Source organism: Phyllobates terribilis, unplaced genomic scaffold, assembly GCF_046119375.1.
Source record: "Phyllobates terribilis strain yellow unplaced genomic scaffold, ASM4611937v1 Scaffold_9__5_contigs__length_417890890, whole genome shotgun sequence".
Classification (NCBI taxonomy): domain Eukaryota; kingdom Metazoa; phylum Chordata; class Amphibia; order Anura; family Dendrobatidae; genus Phyllobates; species Phyllobates terribilis.
In genome coordinates this window covers 170,469,654-170,484,153 of record NW_027362769.1, presented here as the reverse complement: position 1 = coordinate 170,484,153, position 14,500 = coordinate 170,469,654, and the positions used below count along the sequence as shown (strand labels likewise).

Genomic DNA, 14,500 nt, shown 5'->3' with positions numbered 1-14,500 from the left:
AGCTATATCAATTACCCCATGTGCAGACATTGAAGTAGCTTAGAGATCCATGGTTTTGACCACTCAGTGAGAGTTTACTACTGGTCGTAACCATGGATACCTAAGCTACTGCAAATGGGGTAAGCGACATAGCTAATCAGGAGAACTGTACTAAATTTCTAATTGGAGATATTTGCTAATATTATACCTACTGCATAATGGGACAGGATCTTGGGGTTGGGAATACCCCTTTTAATTAAACTGTTCAAGAGAAAATAGGAAAGGTGTTCTAATACTTAACTTTTGTGTGAATTACTTTTATTTAGCTAAGGTTACACTTTGTGGATATTAACCCTAAAAAAAAAAAAAAATAATGTAAAATTACTTGTCAAAAATCAATAAACATGGATGTATCTATATGTAAGACTTCTATTTCCTGCACAGAGGATGATGTGGAAGTTTTACAAAAACTGCACAAATCACTTCTCCAAATATAACTTTTAATAAACTCTTCTGCTCGGAGGTCGAGGTCTCGGCCCGCGGACGTTCTGGATATGTGATATAAATTTACAGTGGAAAATGAGAACACCCCGGGGCGGAGGTCTACAGAGCGCGGCCGCTGCCGCCGCTAGTGTTTAGTTATGTCTCCTGGCAGCAGTTATGTTTCCACTGCCTGGAAGGAAACGATCTCTGATCTCCGGCCGCTCCGCGTCCAATTTTTTATCAGCAGCAGAAACTCCAGAGGTCACGTGAACATCTGGATCCTGGTGGGCTGGAGGGGCCGCCGTCCGCAGATCGCAGTCCAGGCCCTGAGCGCAGCTCAACGCCGCAAAACTATAAAATAATCTGATTCTTAAAGCTGCGACTCAGCTCCTTGTGTGGGAGGACGATGGAGTTTAATATCACCACCTCCGCAGGGATGGAGACGTTACATCCTGCAGGAGAAAGCAGAACGGTAAGAAAACACAGAAAGCAATGGATGCGACAACCACAAGTGTCCTAAAGCGGCTGCTCTCAACTGCTGCAAAACTACAACTCCACCCATCTGCCAGACGCTATTTGGTGCAGAATCGCGACAGATTTGTTTGCTTGTCACAGTCTGGATTGCAATGAATCGTTTCCAGTTCATATACTCGGATCTAAATCATCAGTCACGTGTGACCACTAATCCGGGGGGCGGCGATTCATACTCCCACCCCTCGGCACGCCAGAATCTCACTCAAGCTTTGCAGCTCCGACACTAATTCATCTCATACGTTAATGGAACGTAACCTGGTCCTTATGGAGTTAAAAATGTGAAAAACAAGCGGCATAAATATAAGGCTTAGGGGTTAAAGCCCCTGCAATCGATGCGGAGCAGGAGTGGTCCCCATGTCTGAGCCAGCAGAGGACGCTGTGGAGAAGAAAGAAGCCATTTATCACAGATTCTGTCCCTTATTTCGGGGCTTCATAGCACTTAAATGCAGTAAATAAGCATCGGCTTTAGCTGATTTTCCTGCAGCGCCTTGTGATCGCCGGGTATTTTGCCAGCATAGATCGGCTCTGCTTCTGACTTGGCACTATAAAAGGGAATTTTACCCTTAAATTGTCTCCTTCCCGTGAGAACAAACATTTTTTATAAGTCCAAGTCGATGTGTAAAAAAAATAAAATCAGTAAAAATAAAAAGAGCATACATATTTGCATTAATTGTCCCCACTGCAAATAAAAATAAAAAAATCATCAATGTAATTTCCCACCACAAAAAAACAAGCCCTCCTATGGTTAAATAGATGGAAAAATTAAACATTATTGAATCTATTTCTTAGAATGAGAGGAGGCAACGGCAGGAATAAGATCACAAGCAGCGTTCCAGGCGCGCTATTTCAGTCTCGAATACACAGCATGCAGATCAGCTCTCCGGCAGATGGAAGTAAAACTTTAGTGCCCCCTATAGGTAAATGTCTGCCCCATCCGACACCTTAATGTAATACCTGTCAATACTAATCCTGTAACACTAAGCTCCAGCTTCCGCTGTTCTTCCTCTGAACACTTACCTCTCCTTCATCAGTAATGTTTTGTGAAGTTTCTTACCCAGAATTGTGATTGAAGGTGTGAGCTTCCCCTCCCGGAACAGGGTCTCGCTGTCTATTTTGGAGTAAGGGTCATTAGGATTGGGGTCGCTGGGTGTCCCTTCCACGCGGGCCCATCGGCCAATGCTGCTGTCCCAGCCGACAATGGTGTTTAAGACGCAGCTGTGATCCTGCAGAGCGAAGCAGCGAGAGTTTCATATCGTCAGACCGCGGCTCCCGGGGCACAAGGGTCAAGCGGCTCCCGGGGCACAGGGGGTACGCGGCTTACCTGCAGCACAGCACCATGTAAAATGATCGACTCTCGCACCCGGACCCCGGCTCCGATAGTCACTCCCATACCAATAGACACATTGGGGCCCAGCTGTCAAAGAAAGAAATGTAGAAATAAGAAAAAAATAAAGTTACACATTTAATTTGGTGTTTTGGGGGAATTGAGCACAAAAATAACATTTATGCTCTTCATTAATATAATATAATATAATATAATATATATATATATATATATATATGTGTACACACACAATCCTAATCAAGCTTCTGCAATATTTTTCTGATTGTTCTGTTGCATGCAAAATAACTCTGCAAATACTTTTAAAGACTCCTTTTTGTGTACAGCTCCAATACAATCCTGTGTGTCTCCATAGTTACAGACTACAAACCTTGTGTAGTCAGATCCTGCATGTCGTACTCCAAGCCCCTTCATCTTGTAGTAATACAGACAACCCTTTCTCGGTTCGGCACCAGCTCTCCACTGCTGCACCAATCTGTTTGGCTGCGGCGGTGATATCACCACTGCAGCCAAACAACACCGATCAATGTATTGGTGGAGACAGTGCTAGATCTGGTAAGGGTAAGTAATACTCATTTTGTTTGTTTTTTTCCCTCATTGTACGGAATAAAGTTTTTTAGACGGGGACAACTCTTTTAAGGAGAAGGAGTGAAATAATTCCAGACTACACCGGGTTTGCTCGTATTCTGTTACCATGAAGACACAAATCTTAGTCTGGGTCTGTTACCACTATGCCGAGGTCCAGGGTGGTTCACCTCGATCACGTCAGCTTTTTTGGATGTCTGAATTTCTGTACCGTTTTCATGTACCATATGGAGCTGCACCAAATACCTACAGCTCCTAGTGCGGACCCATAAGGAGATCCCTGCGCACCCCCCGTCCATCTCATCATGCCAGATACTCACCACTGCGGTTGGATCGACATTGGCTGTGGGATGGATGTACACCTTTCCTGCAGAGGGGAAACCATAAGAAGCCTTAGAGAATATACAACCCTTGGCAAAAATTATGGAATCACCGGGCTCGGAGGATGTTCATTCAGTTGTTTAATGTTGTTGAAAAAAAGCAGATCACAGACATGGCACAAAACTAAAGTCATTTCAAATGGCATCTTTAGGGCTTTAAGAAACACTAAAAGAAATCAAGATAAAAAATGTGGTACTCAGTAAGGGTAATTTTTTTCAGACCAAGCAGAGGGAAAAAATTATGGAATCACCCTGTAAATTTTCATTTCCAAAACTAACACCTGCATCAAATTAGATCTGCTCGTTAGTCTGCATCTAAAAAGGAGTGATCACACCTTGGGCAGCTGTTGCACCAAGTGGACTGACATGAATCATGGCTCCAACACGAGAGATGTCAATTGAAACAAAGGAGAGGATTATCAAACTCTTAAAAGAAGGTAAATCATCACACAATGTTGCAAAAGATGTTGGTTGTTCACAGTCAGCTGTGTCTAAAATATGGACCAAATACAAACAACATGGGAAGGTTGTTAAAGGCAAACATACTGGTAGACCAAGGAAGACATCAAAGCGTCAAGACCGGAAACTTAAAGCAATATGTCTCCAAAACAGGAAATGCACAACAAAACAAATGAGGAACGAATGGGAGGAAACTGGAGTCAATGTCTGTGACCGAACTGTAAGAAACTACCTAAAGGAAATGGGATTTACATACAGAAAAGCTAAACATAAGCTATCATTAACACCTAAACAGAAAAAAACAAGGTTACAATGGGCTAAGGAAAAGCAATCGTGGACTGTGGATGACTGGATGAAAGTCATATTCAGTGATGAATAGCGAATCTGCATTGGACAAGGTGATGATGCTGGAACTTTTGTTTGGTGCCGTTCCAATGAGGTTTATGAAGATGACTGCATGAAGAGAACATACAAATTTCCACAGTCATTGATGATATGGGGCTGCATGTCAGGTGAAGGCACTGGGGAGATGGCTGTCATTACATCTTCAATAAATGCCCAAGTTTACATTGATATTTTGGACAGTTTTCTTATCCCATCAAGTGAAAGGATGTTTGGGGATGATGACATCATTTTTCCAGATGATAATGCATCCTGCCACAGAGCAAAAACTGTGAAAATATTCCTTGAAAGAAGACACATAAGGTCAATGTCATGGCCTGCAAATAGTCCGGATCTCAATCCAATTGAAAATCTTTGGTGGAAGTTGAAGAAAATGGTCCATGACAAGGCTCCAACCTGCAAAGCAGATCTGGCAACAGCAATCAGAGAAAGTTGGAGCCAGATTGATGAAGAGTACTGTTTGTCACTCATTAAGTCCGTGCCTCAGAGACTGCAAGCTGTTATTAAAGCCAGAGGTGGTGCAACAAAATACTAGTGATGTATTGGAGTGTTCATTTGTGTGTTTGTTTTTCATGATTCCATAATTTTTTCCTCAGAATTGAGTGATTCCATAATTTTTTCCCTCTGCTTGGTCTGAAAAAAATTACCCTTACTGAATACCACATTTTAATCTTGATTTCTTTTAGTGTTTCTTAAAGCCCTAAAGTTGCCATTTGAAATGACTTTAGTTTTGTGCCATATCTGTGATCTGCTTTTTTTCAACAACATTAAACAACTGAATGAACATCCTCCGAGCCCGGTGATTCCATCATTTTTGCCAGGGGTTGTATTACCGAGTCCCAGGGGAGTCTGACCCCATGCATGATTCCAATGGTGAGGGCTGGAGAGGTTGTAGATATAGCAATAAGACAACGTTCAGCCATACCCAGTATGATCGGCGCCCCCTCCTGGTTGTGTGCCAGTCTCTCGGGATGCATTATGTGGTACTGGTCCAGATACAGGCGGCTGGCATATATGGCTGAGCTGGAGGATGAGGATACAAACACACAGCAGTGAGCTGAGCGGCCCCATGCCTGCGCTGAGCTCTACCCAGGAGCTCACACTCACCCCGCGGACTTTATCTGACTCCAGAAGCCGTCGGTTTTGTAGACGTAGAGCTGCCCACGTCCGGCCAGAGCGGTGAATATGTCCTGCTCCAGCCGGATCACCTCCGTCCGCTGCCAGCTCGAGTTCTCCTCGCTGCAACACAAGGGAAAACAATGGGTTATTTTCCTTCCACTTTATTTGCAGCATTCAGATGGTTACTGCTTTCTGGCTTCTCCCGACTTTTCATCGCTGCCCCCTGCTGGCTGAGTGTGTACACAGCACACGGTGATTCTGAGAGACGCCGTACAGCAGGTCCGTGCTTCACATGTAAGATGTAATTTACCAGCCGGCAATAAGAAGGAGCAGACGTCTCCATCCACTGCAGCCTTACCAGTAGGAGGATCAGACGCCTCCATGGAGGCCATTGTGGAGGCCATATCCAGTCACCCAGCGTCCACAGGACTAGAAGAACATGGCCTCCCTCTCCTACACCTGATCCATGCATTGTGTCATTACAGCTGGGGCTGCAACTACTATGATGTGAATGGAGCTCAGCTGCAATACCAGACACCACCTGCACACAGGAGGGGTGCCATTTCTGAAAAACAAAACTGCCATGTTTTTCTGTTCCTAGACATCCCCTTTAAGAAATAGCTAAACAGCATAGCAAATGTACAGACAGGCAGATGTTTCTAACTGAAAAGCCATCATTCATCATACCCCGTCATTAAAGGGAATGTATCACCCACCAGTTCTTATACAAGTTACATCCTGATTATTATTGTATTATTACTACAGATTTTTCTATTTTCTGTACAGAATTCAGGGGGCGGCCGTCAGGTCTCAAGATTATGTTACCAGTGTCCTGTCAGGAGCTTTACAGCAGTCTCCGGGATCATAGGAGACAGTCTGGAGCGGACTCTGACCTGTATGGGGAGGAGGAGGAGGTGAGCTGTGAGCGCCTATGGTGAATGGTGGATCCTGTGTTATCTACAGGTGTTATCAGTCATTGTAAAGGAGGAAAGGAGGAGGAGGCGAGCTGTGACATCACCTATTGTGAATGGTGGATCATGTGTTATCTACTGTATATAGAGGTGTTATCAGTCATTGTACAGGAGATGGAGGTGAGCTATGACATCACCTATTGTGAATGGTGGATCCTGTGTTATCTACTGTATATAGAGGTGTTATCAGTCATTGTACAGGAGATGGAGGTGAGCTATGACATCACCTATTGTGAATGGTGGATCCTGTGTTATCTACTGTATATAGAGGTGTTATCAGTAATTATACAGGAGGAGGAGGAGGTGAGCTGTGACCTCACCTATGAATGGTGGCTCCTGTGTTATCTATATAGCGCTGTTACCTTTCAATGTAATCCCATCTGTGATGATAATGAAATGACTGCTGAGAAGTGATCTCTACAGAACAGGAATCATCAGCCCAATATGAGGTTTAGATAAAAAAAAAAAAAAAAAAAGTAAGATTGTGAAGATCTTAAACTAATGATAATGATATCGAAAATTTAAAGGGAAGCTGTCAGATGATTTGTCCTCTGGTCACCACTACCTGCATCGCTGGATGCACTTTCCAATGCACTTGCTGGAGTCAAGGAGGCGGAGTCACTGAGCAGAAGAGTCCAGCGGTCCCTGCTGTACACCTGCCAATCTGGCAAGCGGACGATGCAAGTCATATTAAGCCGGTCTGGAACCGAGCGCATGCGCTAATCCTGCGTCCTGTGCTGCAGCTCCTTGTCCCGGCTCCATATAATGTCACTGTATTAGAGGACAATGGCACTTGGGCAGGATTTCTAGAGACGGGCTTTAGTGCAGAGATTGCTTGACTAAATTGTCGATTTTTTTTCTTTTTTTAAATGAACTATGGCATAAAAACTTGACAGAAACTGGTGATTTCCAATTCCCGTGGATACGTTCCCTTTAAAAGGTCAGAGATGAATAACAAGAAGAAGACAAAAGTGGTAAAATGGTTGTGATGATTGAATAGATCAGCGAGCTCGGGTAGGTGTCCAGTGCCATCACCGGCGGCGGTGCCCATGCCACACACAGCACTCACCTGATGCAGGAGGAACAACTGGCCGCACATGCAGGAAGCACAAGGAACATAGAGGAAGAGGAGGAAAAAAGAAGAAGAAGAAGAATGAATGTACATGAGGAAATGATAAATGAAAAAGGGAGACACCACAGCGTTAGAAAGGAGAGGGATATCCAAGCCGGAGAGAAATGGGGCGACTCACAGCTGCGCCTCCAGCTGGTTGCGTTGGAAAACTTCGGCGATGTGCTGGAATATTGAAGGTGAGAAGAGATAGATGCCGCAGTTGATGATGTCGCTGACAAACGTACTCGGCTTCTCCACGTAATGCAGGACCTGCCGAGGACAAAGACAACCATGGAGCACAATGATCAGATCCTGCTTGCAGTCACCACTAGGGGGAGCCCAATGTACGCACAGAGGAACTGTGAGCCGGTATGCAGCAAGCGCCACCTAGTGGCAGTTGCAGGAGGCCACAATTATTTTGCACAGTAGTAATCTATCCCCCCATCTGCAGGCTTCCAGGACTGTCAGATGCCTCATTTTTACCTTGCTGTAAATTTGGTCAGCCACCCCGTGTCCTATCATGACATTACCTCCTCCTTCTCCCGCCACCTTACAAGCGTCACCACGTTACCTCCTGGTTATCTGCCTTCGCCACGATGCAGCCGTAATTCAGAGACTGAGTCCTATTCGCCTGCAAACAGGGAGATGTACATAATTCTAGGCAGCATATGGGAACGAACATTTACCTTAATGAAAGCAAAAATATGCAAATAAGGCTTAAAAGGGACAGGCCACTTTCTACAATACAGAAAACGGACATCTTCTGTCCTAGCCAATCAGAATATCCACCTTCTCACCGCTTTGCCGTCTGCTGATCTCAGGTGTAAACACGGATGGTGGCGCAGTTATGTCCACAGCAATAAAGATGGCGGCAGTCAGTGATTTATCCACACAACCACTTCCCTACCCATTCTTTTACCCAGGTGTTGAGTGCAGGTCAAAATTTGCCTAGAAAGTGGCCGACCCCATTATTCAGGGATTGCTTTAAACTCTGCACCATTATGAGATCGCCGTTTGCTGCCAGTAAATGAATTCCCTCTTGTTTATATCCGGAATCTGAAGCCATCCTGATCACTTCCAGCGGGCGCACGGCTCGCTACACTTGGAATGATTGTCAGACCTTAGAAACAAAACTTTTCCAGCAAGCAGAGATCTTGAGCTCCTCAGAGGATCTGTCACCAGATTTCCCTATACATTATTAAATAAACCTCCCATACCTGATGGGTGCGATGTATTTACTGTGAAACCCCATGTCACAATAGATGTATAGGTTACACGCAATCTACGGCCACCTAGCCTGACCGACAGCTCCTCAGTGTTCCTCCTCACTGCTGAGATCTCACACTGCTCAGCACAAGCTGCAGCAGTCCGGCTGGGTGGGTGATCGGTGACAGATTTCTGTCCATCGGGCTTACCGTGGTTCCCAGCATGATGTATTGGTGCGTCTCTTCATGTTCCTTCTGAAATTTCAGCATTTGGGGGAGAGGAAACTCGCAGCAAACATCTGCATTCATCACAAAGAACGCCTGCGGGCCCCCGGAGAGGATCTGGTCCCGGAAGTGATAAATGCCTCCTCCAGTACCCAGAGCTGAAAATTCCTGCAGATACCTGCAGAGAGGACAGGAGACTGATATATAGAGGAACAACTCGTACCGATATAAGCCGATCGTCACATTAATTTACAGTCACAACCAGAGCTGCACTCAAAATTCTGCTTCCTTCCCCATCATCTCAGATCTCACAGCTCCCGGCATCGTCTCACCTGATCGCTACTTTAAACTCTTGCTGCGCTGTGACAAGGAAGCGGCTCAGGGCCTCATTGGGCTGATAAAATCCGATCAGTAAGATCTCCTTCAGATTTGGCACCTACAAGACAGGAACGGTGTCACATGGGTCGCTACCAGTAATGTTATTGTACTGGCATATAACTGGAACCAAACAGGTGTGCGGTCTCTAAGCCCTGGGGTATACTGTACACAGCTTACAGAAATCTGTTCCTGGCTTGTTAATTCTCATCAGTGCAAGATCATAACCAGTCTGTACAGAGCCAAGATTTCCAGATCTGACACTGATTAAGACTAATTCCAGATCAGCAGAGCAGTGAAGTGCCCTACAACAGCACCATCTATACCCTATCAGGTGATTCCTGCTGCCCGTGTCAGCGTGCGTTATTGCAGCAGGATGCATTTTATGCTGCAGCATTTATAAAAAAAAAAAAATACACTGGGCAGGGACTACATGTCTCTGATAACTAATCCAAGATCCCTGCCTCGATCCCCCAGACTGACAGGTCTCTCCCTATACTGTGTTCCAAATTATTATGCAAAAAGTGTTTAGGAGTGATAAGGTAAGAATTTTTTTGTTTGTCAGTTAAACTCATTGATGGTGATGTGTGTCAGGGCTCTTTATATCACTGTAAGCAATTGCAGACACCTGTGCTAATTAGTTTGGCAGGTGTGTCCAATGAAAGGCAAGACTACTTAAGAAGGCTGTCCCACATTATTAAGCAGCCTACATTTTCAGCCAAAATGGGAAAGAAAAAGGATGTGTCGGCTGCTGAGAAGCAACAAATTGTGGAGTGTTTAGGTCAAGGCATGACTACAATCAACATTGCCAAGACACTTCATCCTGATCATCGCACAATCAAGAAGTATGTAGCTGATTCACAGTACACACGTGTGCGTGCTGATAAGGGAAAATTGAGGACTCTTTCCTACAGGCAATTACGTCAGGTTAAAAGAGCAGCGGCAAAAAAGCCTTGTCATAGTAGCAGACAAGTTTTTGAAGCTGCTGGTGCCTCCAACGTCCCCCGAACAACAAGATGCAGAGTCCTTCAGAGGTTTGCAGCTGTGCGTAAGCCATCCTGTCGACCTCCTCTATCCACTGCACAAAAGCAGAAAAGGCTCCAGTGGACCAAACAATACATGAAGAGTGACTTCAAAGCTGTTTTGTTCACCGATGAGTGCCGTGCAACGCTCGATGGTCCAGATGGATGGAGTGGAGGATAGCTGGTTGATGGACACTCCATGCAAACAGGGCTACGGCGCCAACAAGGAGGTGGTGGAGGAATGTTTTGGGCTGGAATCATTGGGAGAGAGATTGTCGGCCCCTTTAGGATCCCTGAAGGGGTAAAGATGAACTCCATAATGTATGTTGAGTTTCTCAAACAGCACTTCCTTCCATGGTTCAAGAAGAAGAACCGTGCATTCTGCAGCAAGATCATTTTCATGCATGATAATGCACCATCTCATGCTGCACATAACACATCTGCATCTCTGGCTGCTATGGGCATAAAAGGGGACAAACTTATGGTGTGGCCCCCATGCTCCCCTGACCTCTACCCCATTGAGAACCTCTGGAGCATCATCAAAAGGAGTGTCTATGATGGCGGGAGGCAGTTCACATCTAAGCAACAGCTCTGGGAGGGTATTCTGTCCTCATGCAAAACAATTAAAGCAGAAACCATCCAAAACCTGACAAATTCAATGGACGAGAGAGTTCAGAAGCTCCTTTCGAACAAGGGGTCCTATGTGAAAATGTAACATCACCTAGAATAAAGTTTTGAGTTGAAAACTGTTTGATTTCAGTTTGTAATATCCTGCTAATGCTTAGAATTTCAAAAATGACCATTTTTTTGTTCTTTATTAAAATGAAAAGGTTGAAAACTCTGCTGTGCATAATAATTTGGAACATGCATTTTGAGGCAGTTTGAGTTTTTTATTTTTAAAAAAATATCCTGTTATCATAGGCAGTTTGTACAAAAACCTTTCAATTGTACTCTAATAGTTATTTGACTGGAAAATTACAATGACTGCAATTCATATAGGTAATTTGGGAAAATCTGAGAAAATATTATTTGCATAATAATTTGGAACACAGTGTATACCCTATCAGCTGATCCCTGCGGCCAGTGTCAGCGTGCGTTATTGCAGCAGGATGCATTTTATGCTGCAGCATTTATAAAAAAAAAAAATACACTGGGCAGGGACTACATGTCTCTGATAACTAGTCCAAGATCCCTGCCTCGATCCCCCAGACTGACAGGTCTCTCCCTATATACACACACTCATATATGGAGGAGCAGGGTGGTGAGAAGCTGCCGGGGAACGGCCTCGGACTAGTTAGAGAAACACAGTCCCTGTCCAGGTTTCAAAGTAGGTTTTCTCTGTAACGTCACAGTTTAAACCATATACAGCTGCAATAACTTAGGACGAAACAGCCTGCGCCAGAGGCAGACCGCGCGATGCCAGAGGCAGACTGCGCCAGAGGCAGCCTACCTTTTCCCTTTAAGCAGCAGGACAAGACACAGCCATTTGTACGAGGACGATACAATGGCGAGCCCAGCGCTGAAGTTCCCCTAGCCCAACATGTCACATAATGATGACCCAACTTCAGGTTAATCCATCGATGTGAAAACACTCTGTAAAGAGGTTCTGCAGCGCTGCTCACTTTTGCATTAGGAGGCAAGTAACATTGATCGCGTGGTAGGGATAGTGCCGACGATGCATAATCAGCGCCGCTCGCCTCCTGAGCAGCGCGGGAGAACACTTTTACTGTAAATCTTACCTTACTGCAAGCCTCGATGTGATGCTGTAACATTGGGACCCCGGCAATGGGGAACAGGGGCTTGGGAACCTCAAAAGATAAAGGCCGAAACCTGGTACCTACAAAGTGAGAGAAGAGACCCCCATAAACGCGAGTTCCATACTGGATTTACTGAGAACGGTATTTAGACCCCGCTGTTCGAGAGTAAAGCCGGTGCTGATCAGGCGCAGGGCTCGTGTAATGCAACAACCTCATGAGCCCCTGGAACGCGAGCGCCAACACCGCTGGAACGGCGCCGGTACCAGAGGTGAGTATAGGTGTTTTTATTTTATTGGGGTCAAACATGAGAAATGAGAAGAGGTTGTCCTAGTAGTGGACAACCCCTTTAAAATCACTAAAAGTCCCAGCAGTCTGTCCCCCCCCCAAAAAAAATTAAGATTCCCCCAGTCACTGCCAGAAGACAGTTGTCGGAAAACCCATTATTATTTGCAGAAATTTTCTATTGCTCCAGTACATTGGGGGTAAAAAATAAAACTCACAACTTTGCTGTTCTTGCCGTTTTATGTACACAGCCCTATGCGTCTCCGCGGTTACAGACGGCAAGCAGATGCGTCTCCGCAGTTACAGACGGCAAGCAGATGCGTCTCCGCGGTTACAGACGGCAAGCAGATGCGTCTCCGCGGTTACAGACGGCAAGCAGATGCGTCTCCGCGGTTACAGACGGCAAGCAGATGCGTCTCCGCGGTTACAGACGGCAAGCAGATGCGTCTCCGCGGTTACAGACGGCAAGCAGATGCGTCTCCGCGGTTACAGACTCCTGTGCGGTCTGGCCCTGCAGTCATGTGTTGCTCCTCGTCTAGCGGAAAAAGAAGAGTCTGCAGGAGCAGAATGTGCATTTCCATGGTTACACAGTGCAAACAACACAGCGCTGTATACACAAAACGCTAGGTGGACTATGTGCAAAGCGGCTTCATTTCTGGTTTTCAATGCATTGGTGAAGTGGTTGCAAAAGTCTACACACCCTATAAGTGGCTGAGGGCGGAGGTGGCGGCAGGTAACGTGAAGTACTCACCCTTCTGGGGGCCCCCGATCAGGATGACGGCCTTCAACATTTCTGCAGAATCTAAAAACGAGAGCGAAGCATAAAAAACAATTATAAGAAGATCCGACAACCTGACGACCCCCGACCCGGGGAGCCGGCAGGTCACAGGGAGTCCGCAGACGCCTCACAGCAGAGGGTTTGCTACAGTTGTATCATCCTCGCGGCACAATTCAGATCTGTCTCCGCCGCTGACACACTGTAACGACCATCGGGGAATTGTCCAGACTGGACGCACCTGTAACAAACCCTCCGCTGTGGAATGTGAGGGGCCGTCCGATATAGAAAAACAAACAGACAAAAGGCGATGGAGTCAGAAATATGGAAAAACTTCAATAAAAGCTTTTATAAAAATCTATGCAGGAACTACAAATACCAGAAGAGCCTGCTCCTGCAGGGGGTTGTAGTCCTCCAGAGGCAGATAAACCACAGAGTACATGGACATATTACCGCATAACAGGAGCTAGTCATGCTGACACTTGTAGTCCCCCCGCTGTTGTTGCTGCGGCCGGTACAGCATGACACCCCCAGTAACCCCTCACAACAAGACCCCAAATACCTGCACTTCACCTCACACTTCCGCCTCAGTCACTATACGGCACGTCAGCTGGGAAGGAGGATGCCGGGAGTTGTAGTTTTGGCTGATTAGCGGCCCTGATTGGATGGAAGGAGGCATGTGACGAAGTACGTGATTTGTGCGTGGTCACCATGGTAACGGCAAACGGACTTGACAGGTTCGTGACGTCACGAATAAAACATGAGGAAAAAAAAAAGAATTACCCACTTGGAGGTTCTGCCTCTGGTGCCGGATCCACGATGAGACATCACGGCAAAAAGAAACGCAAAGCTGCGGGAAACCGCAAATGTAGAGATCACCCGCACGTGTGTGTGTGTATACATCATACTGTGTAACGGGGGCTCTGTGGGGACTTCATACTGTGTAACGGGGGCTCTGTGGGGACTTCATACTGTGTAACGGGGGCTCTGTGGGGACTTCATACTGTGTAGAGGGGGCTCTGTGGGGACATCATACTGTGTAGGGGGGCTCTGTGGGGGCATTATACTGTGTGGGGGGGCTCTGTGGTGACATCATACTGTGTAGGGGGGGCTTTGTGAGGACTTCATACTGTGTGGGGGGGCTCTGTGGGGACATCATACTGTGTAGGGGGGACTCTGTGGGGACATCATACTGTGTGGGGGGGGGCTCTGTGGGGACATCATACTGTGTAGGGGGGGCTCTGTGGGGGCATCATACTGGGTAGGGGGGGCTCTGTGGGGACTTCATACTGTGTGGGGGGGCTCTGTGGTGACATCATACTGTGTAGGGGGGGCTTTGTGAGGACTTCATACTGTGTGGGGGGACTCTGTGGGGACTTCATACTGTGTGGGGGGGCTCTGTGGGGACATCATACTGTGTAGGGGGGACTCTGTGGGGACATCATACTGTGTGGGGGGGGCTCTGTGGGGACATCATACTGTGTAGGGGGGCTC

At 46.3% G+C, this 14,500-nt stretch overlaps 1 protein-coding gene across 3 annotated transcripts; it reads right to left on the bottom strand.

Moving 5' to 3' along the window:
* Positions 1-462: 462 nt before the first annotated feature.
* On the bottom strand, positions 463-13,662 carry GMPPA (GDP-mannose pyrophosphorylase A). Of its 3 annotated transcripts, none has more exons than XM_073647352.1 (13): positions 13,569-13,662; positions 12,983-13,033; positions 11,932-12,029; positions 9,128-9,231; positions 8,781-8,973; positions 7,937-7,996; positions 7,505-7,635; positions 5,272-5,403; positions 5,090-5,187; positions 3,244-3,290; positions 2,318-2,410; positions 2,051-2,219; positions 463-914 (listed from the first exon to the last, which is right to left on the bottom strand). In XM_073647352.1, exons 2-13 carry the CDS (start codon positions 13,020-13,022, stop codon positions 814-816), a joined length of 1,266 nt encoding a protein of 421 aa, XP_073503453.1. In that variant the 5' UTR covers positions 13,023-13,033; positions 13,569-13,662; the 3' UTR covers positions 463-813. The 3 variants fall into 3 exon arrangements, with proteins under 3 accessions (XP_073503453.1, XP_073503454.1, XP_073503456.1); XM_073647353.1 differs by having other exon boundaries at positions 13,580-13,649; XM_073647355.1 differs by lacking the exon at positions 13,569-13,662 and adding an exon at positions 13,386-13,562.
* Positions 13,663-14,500: the final 838 nt, after the last annotated feature.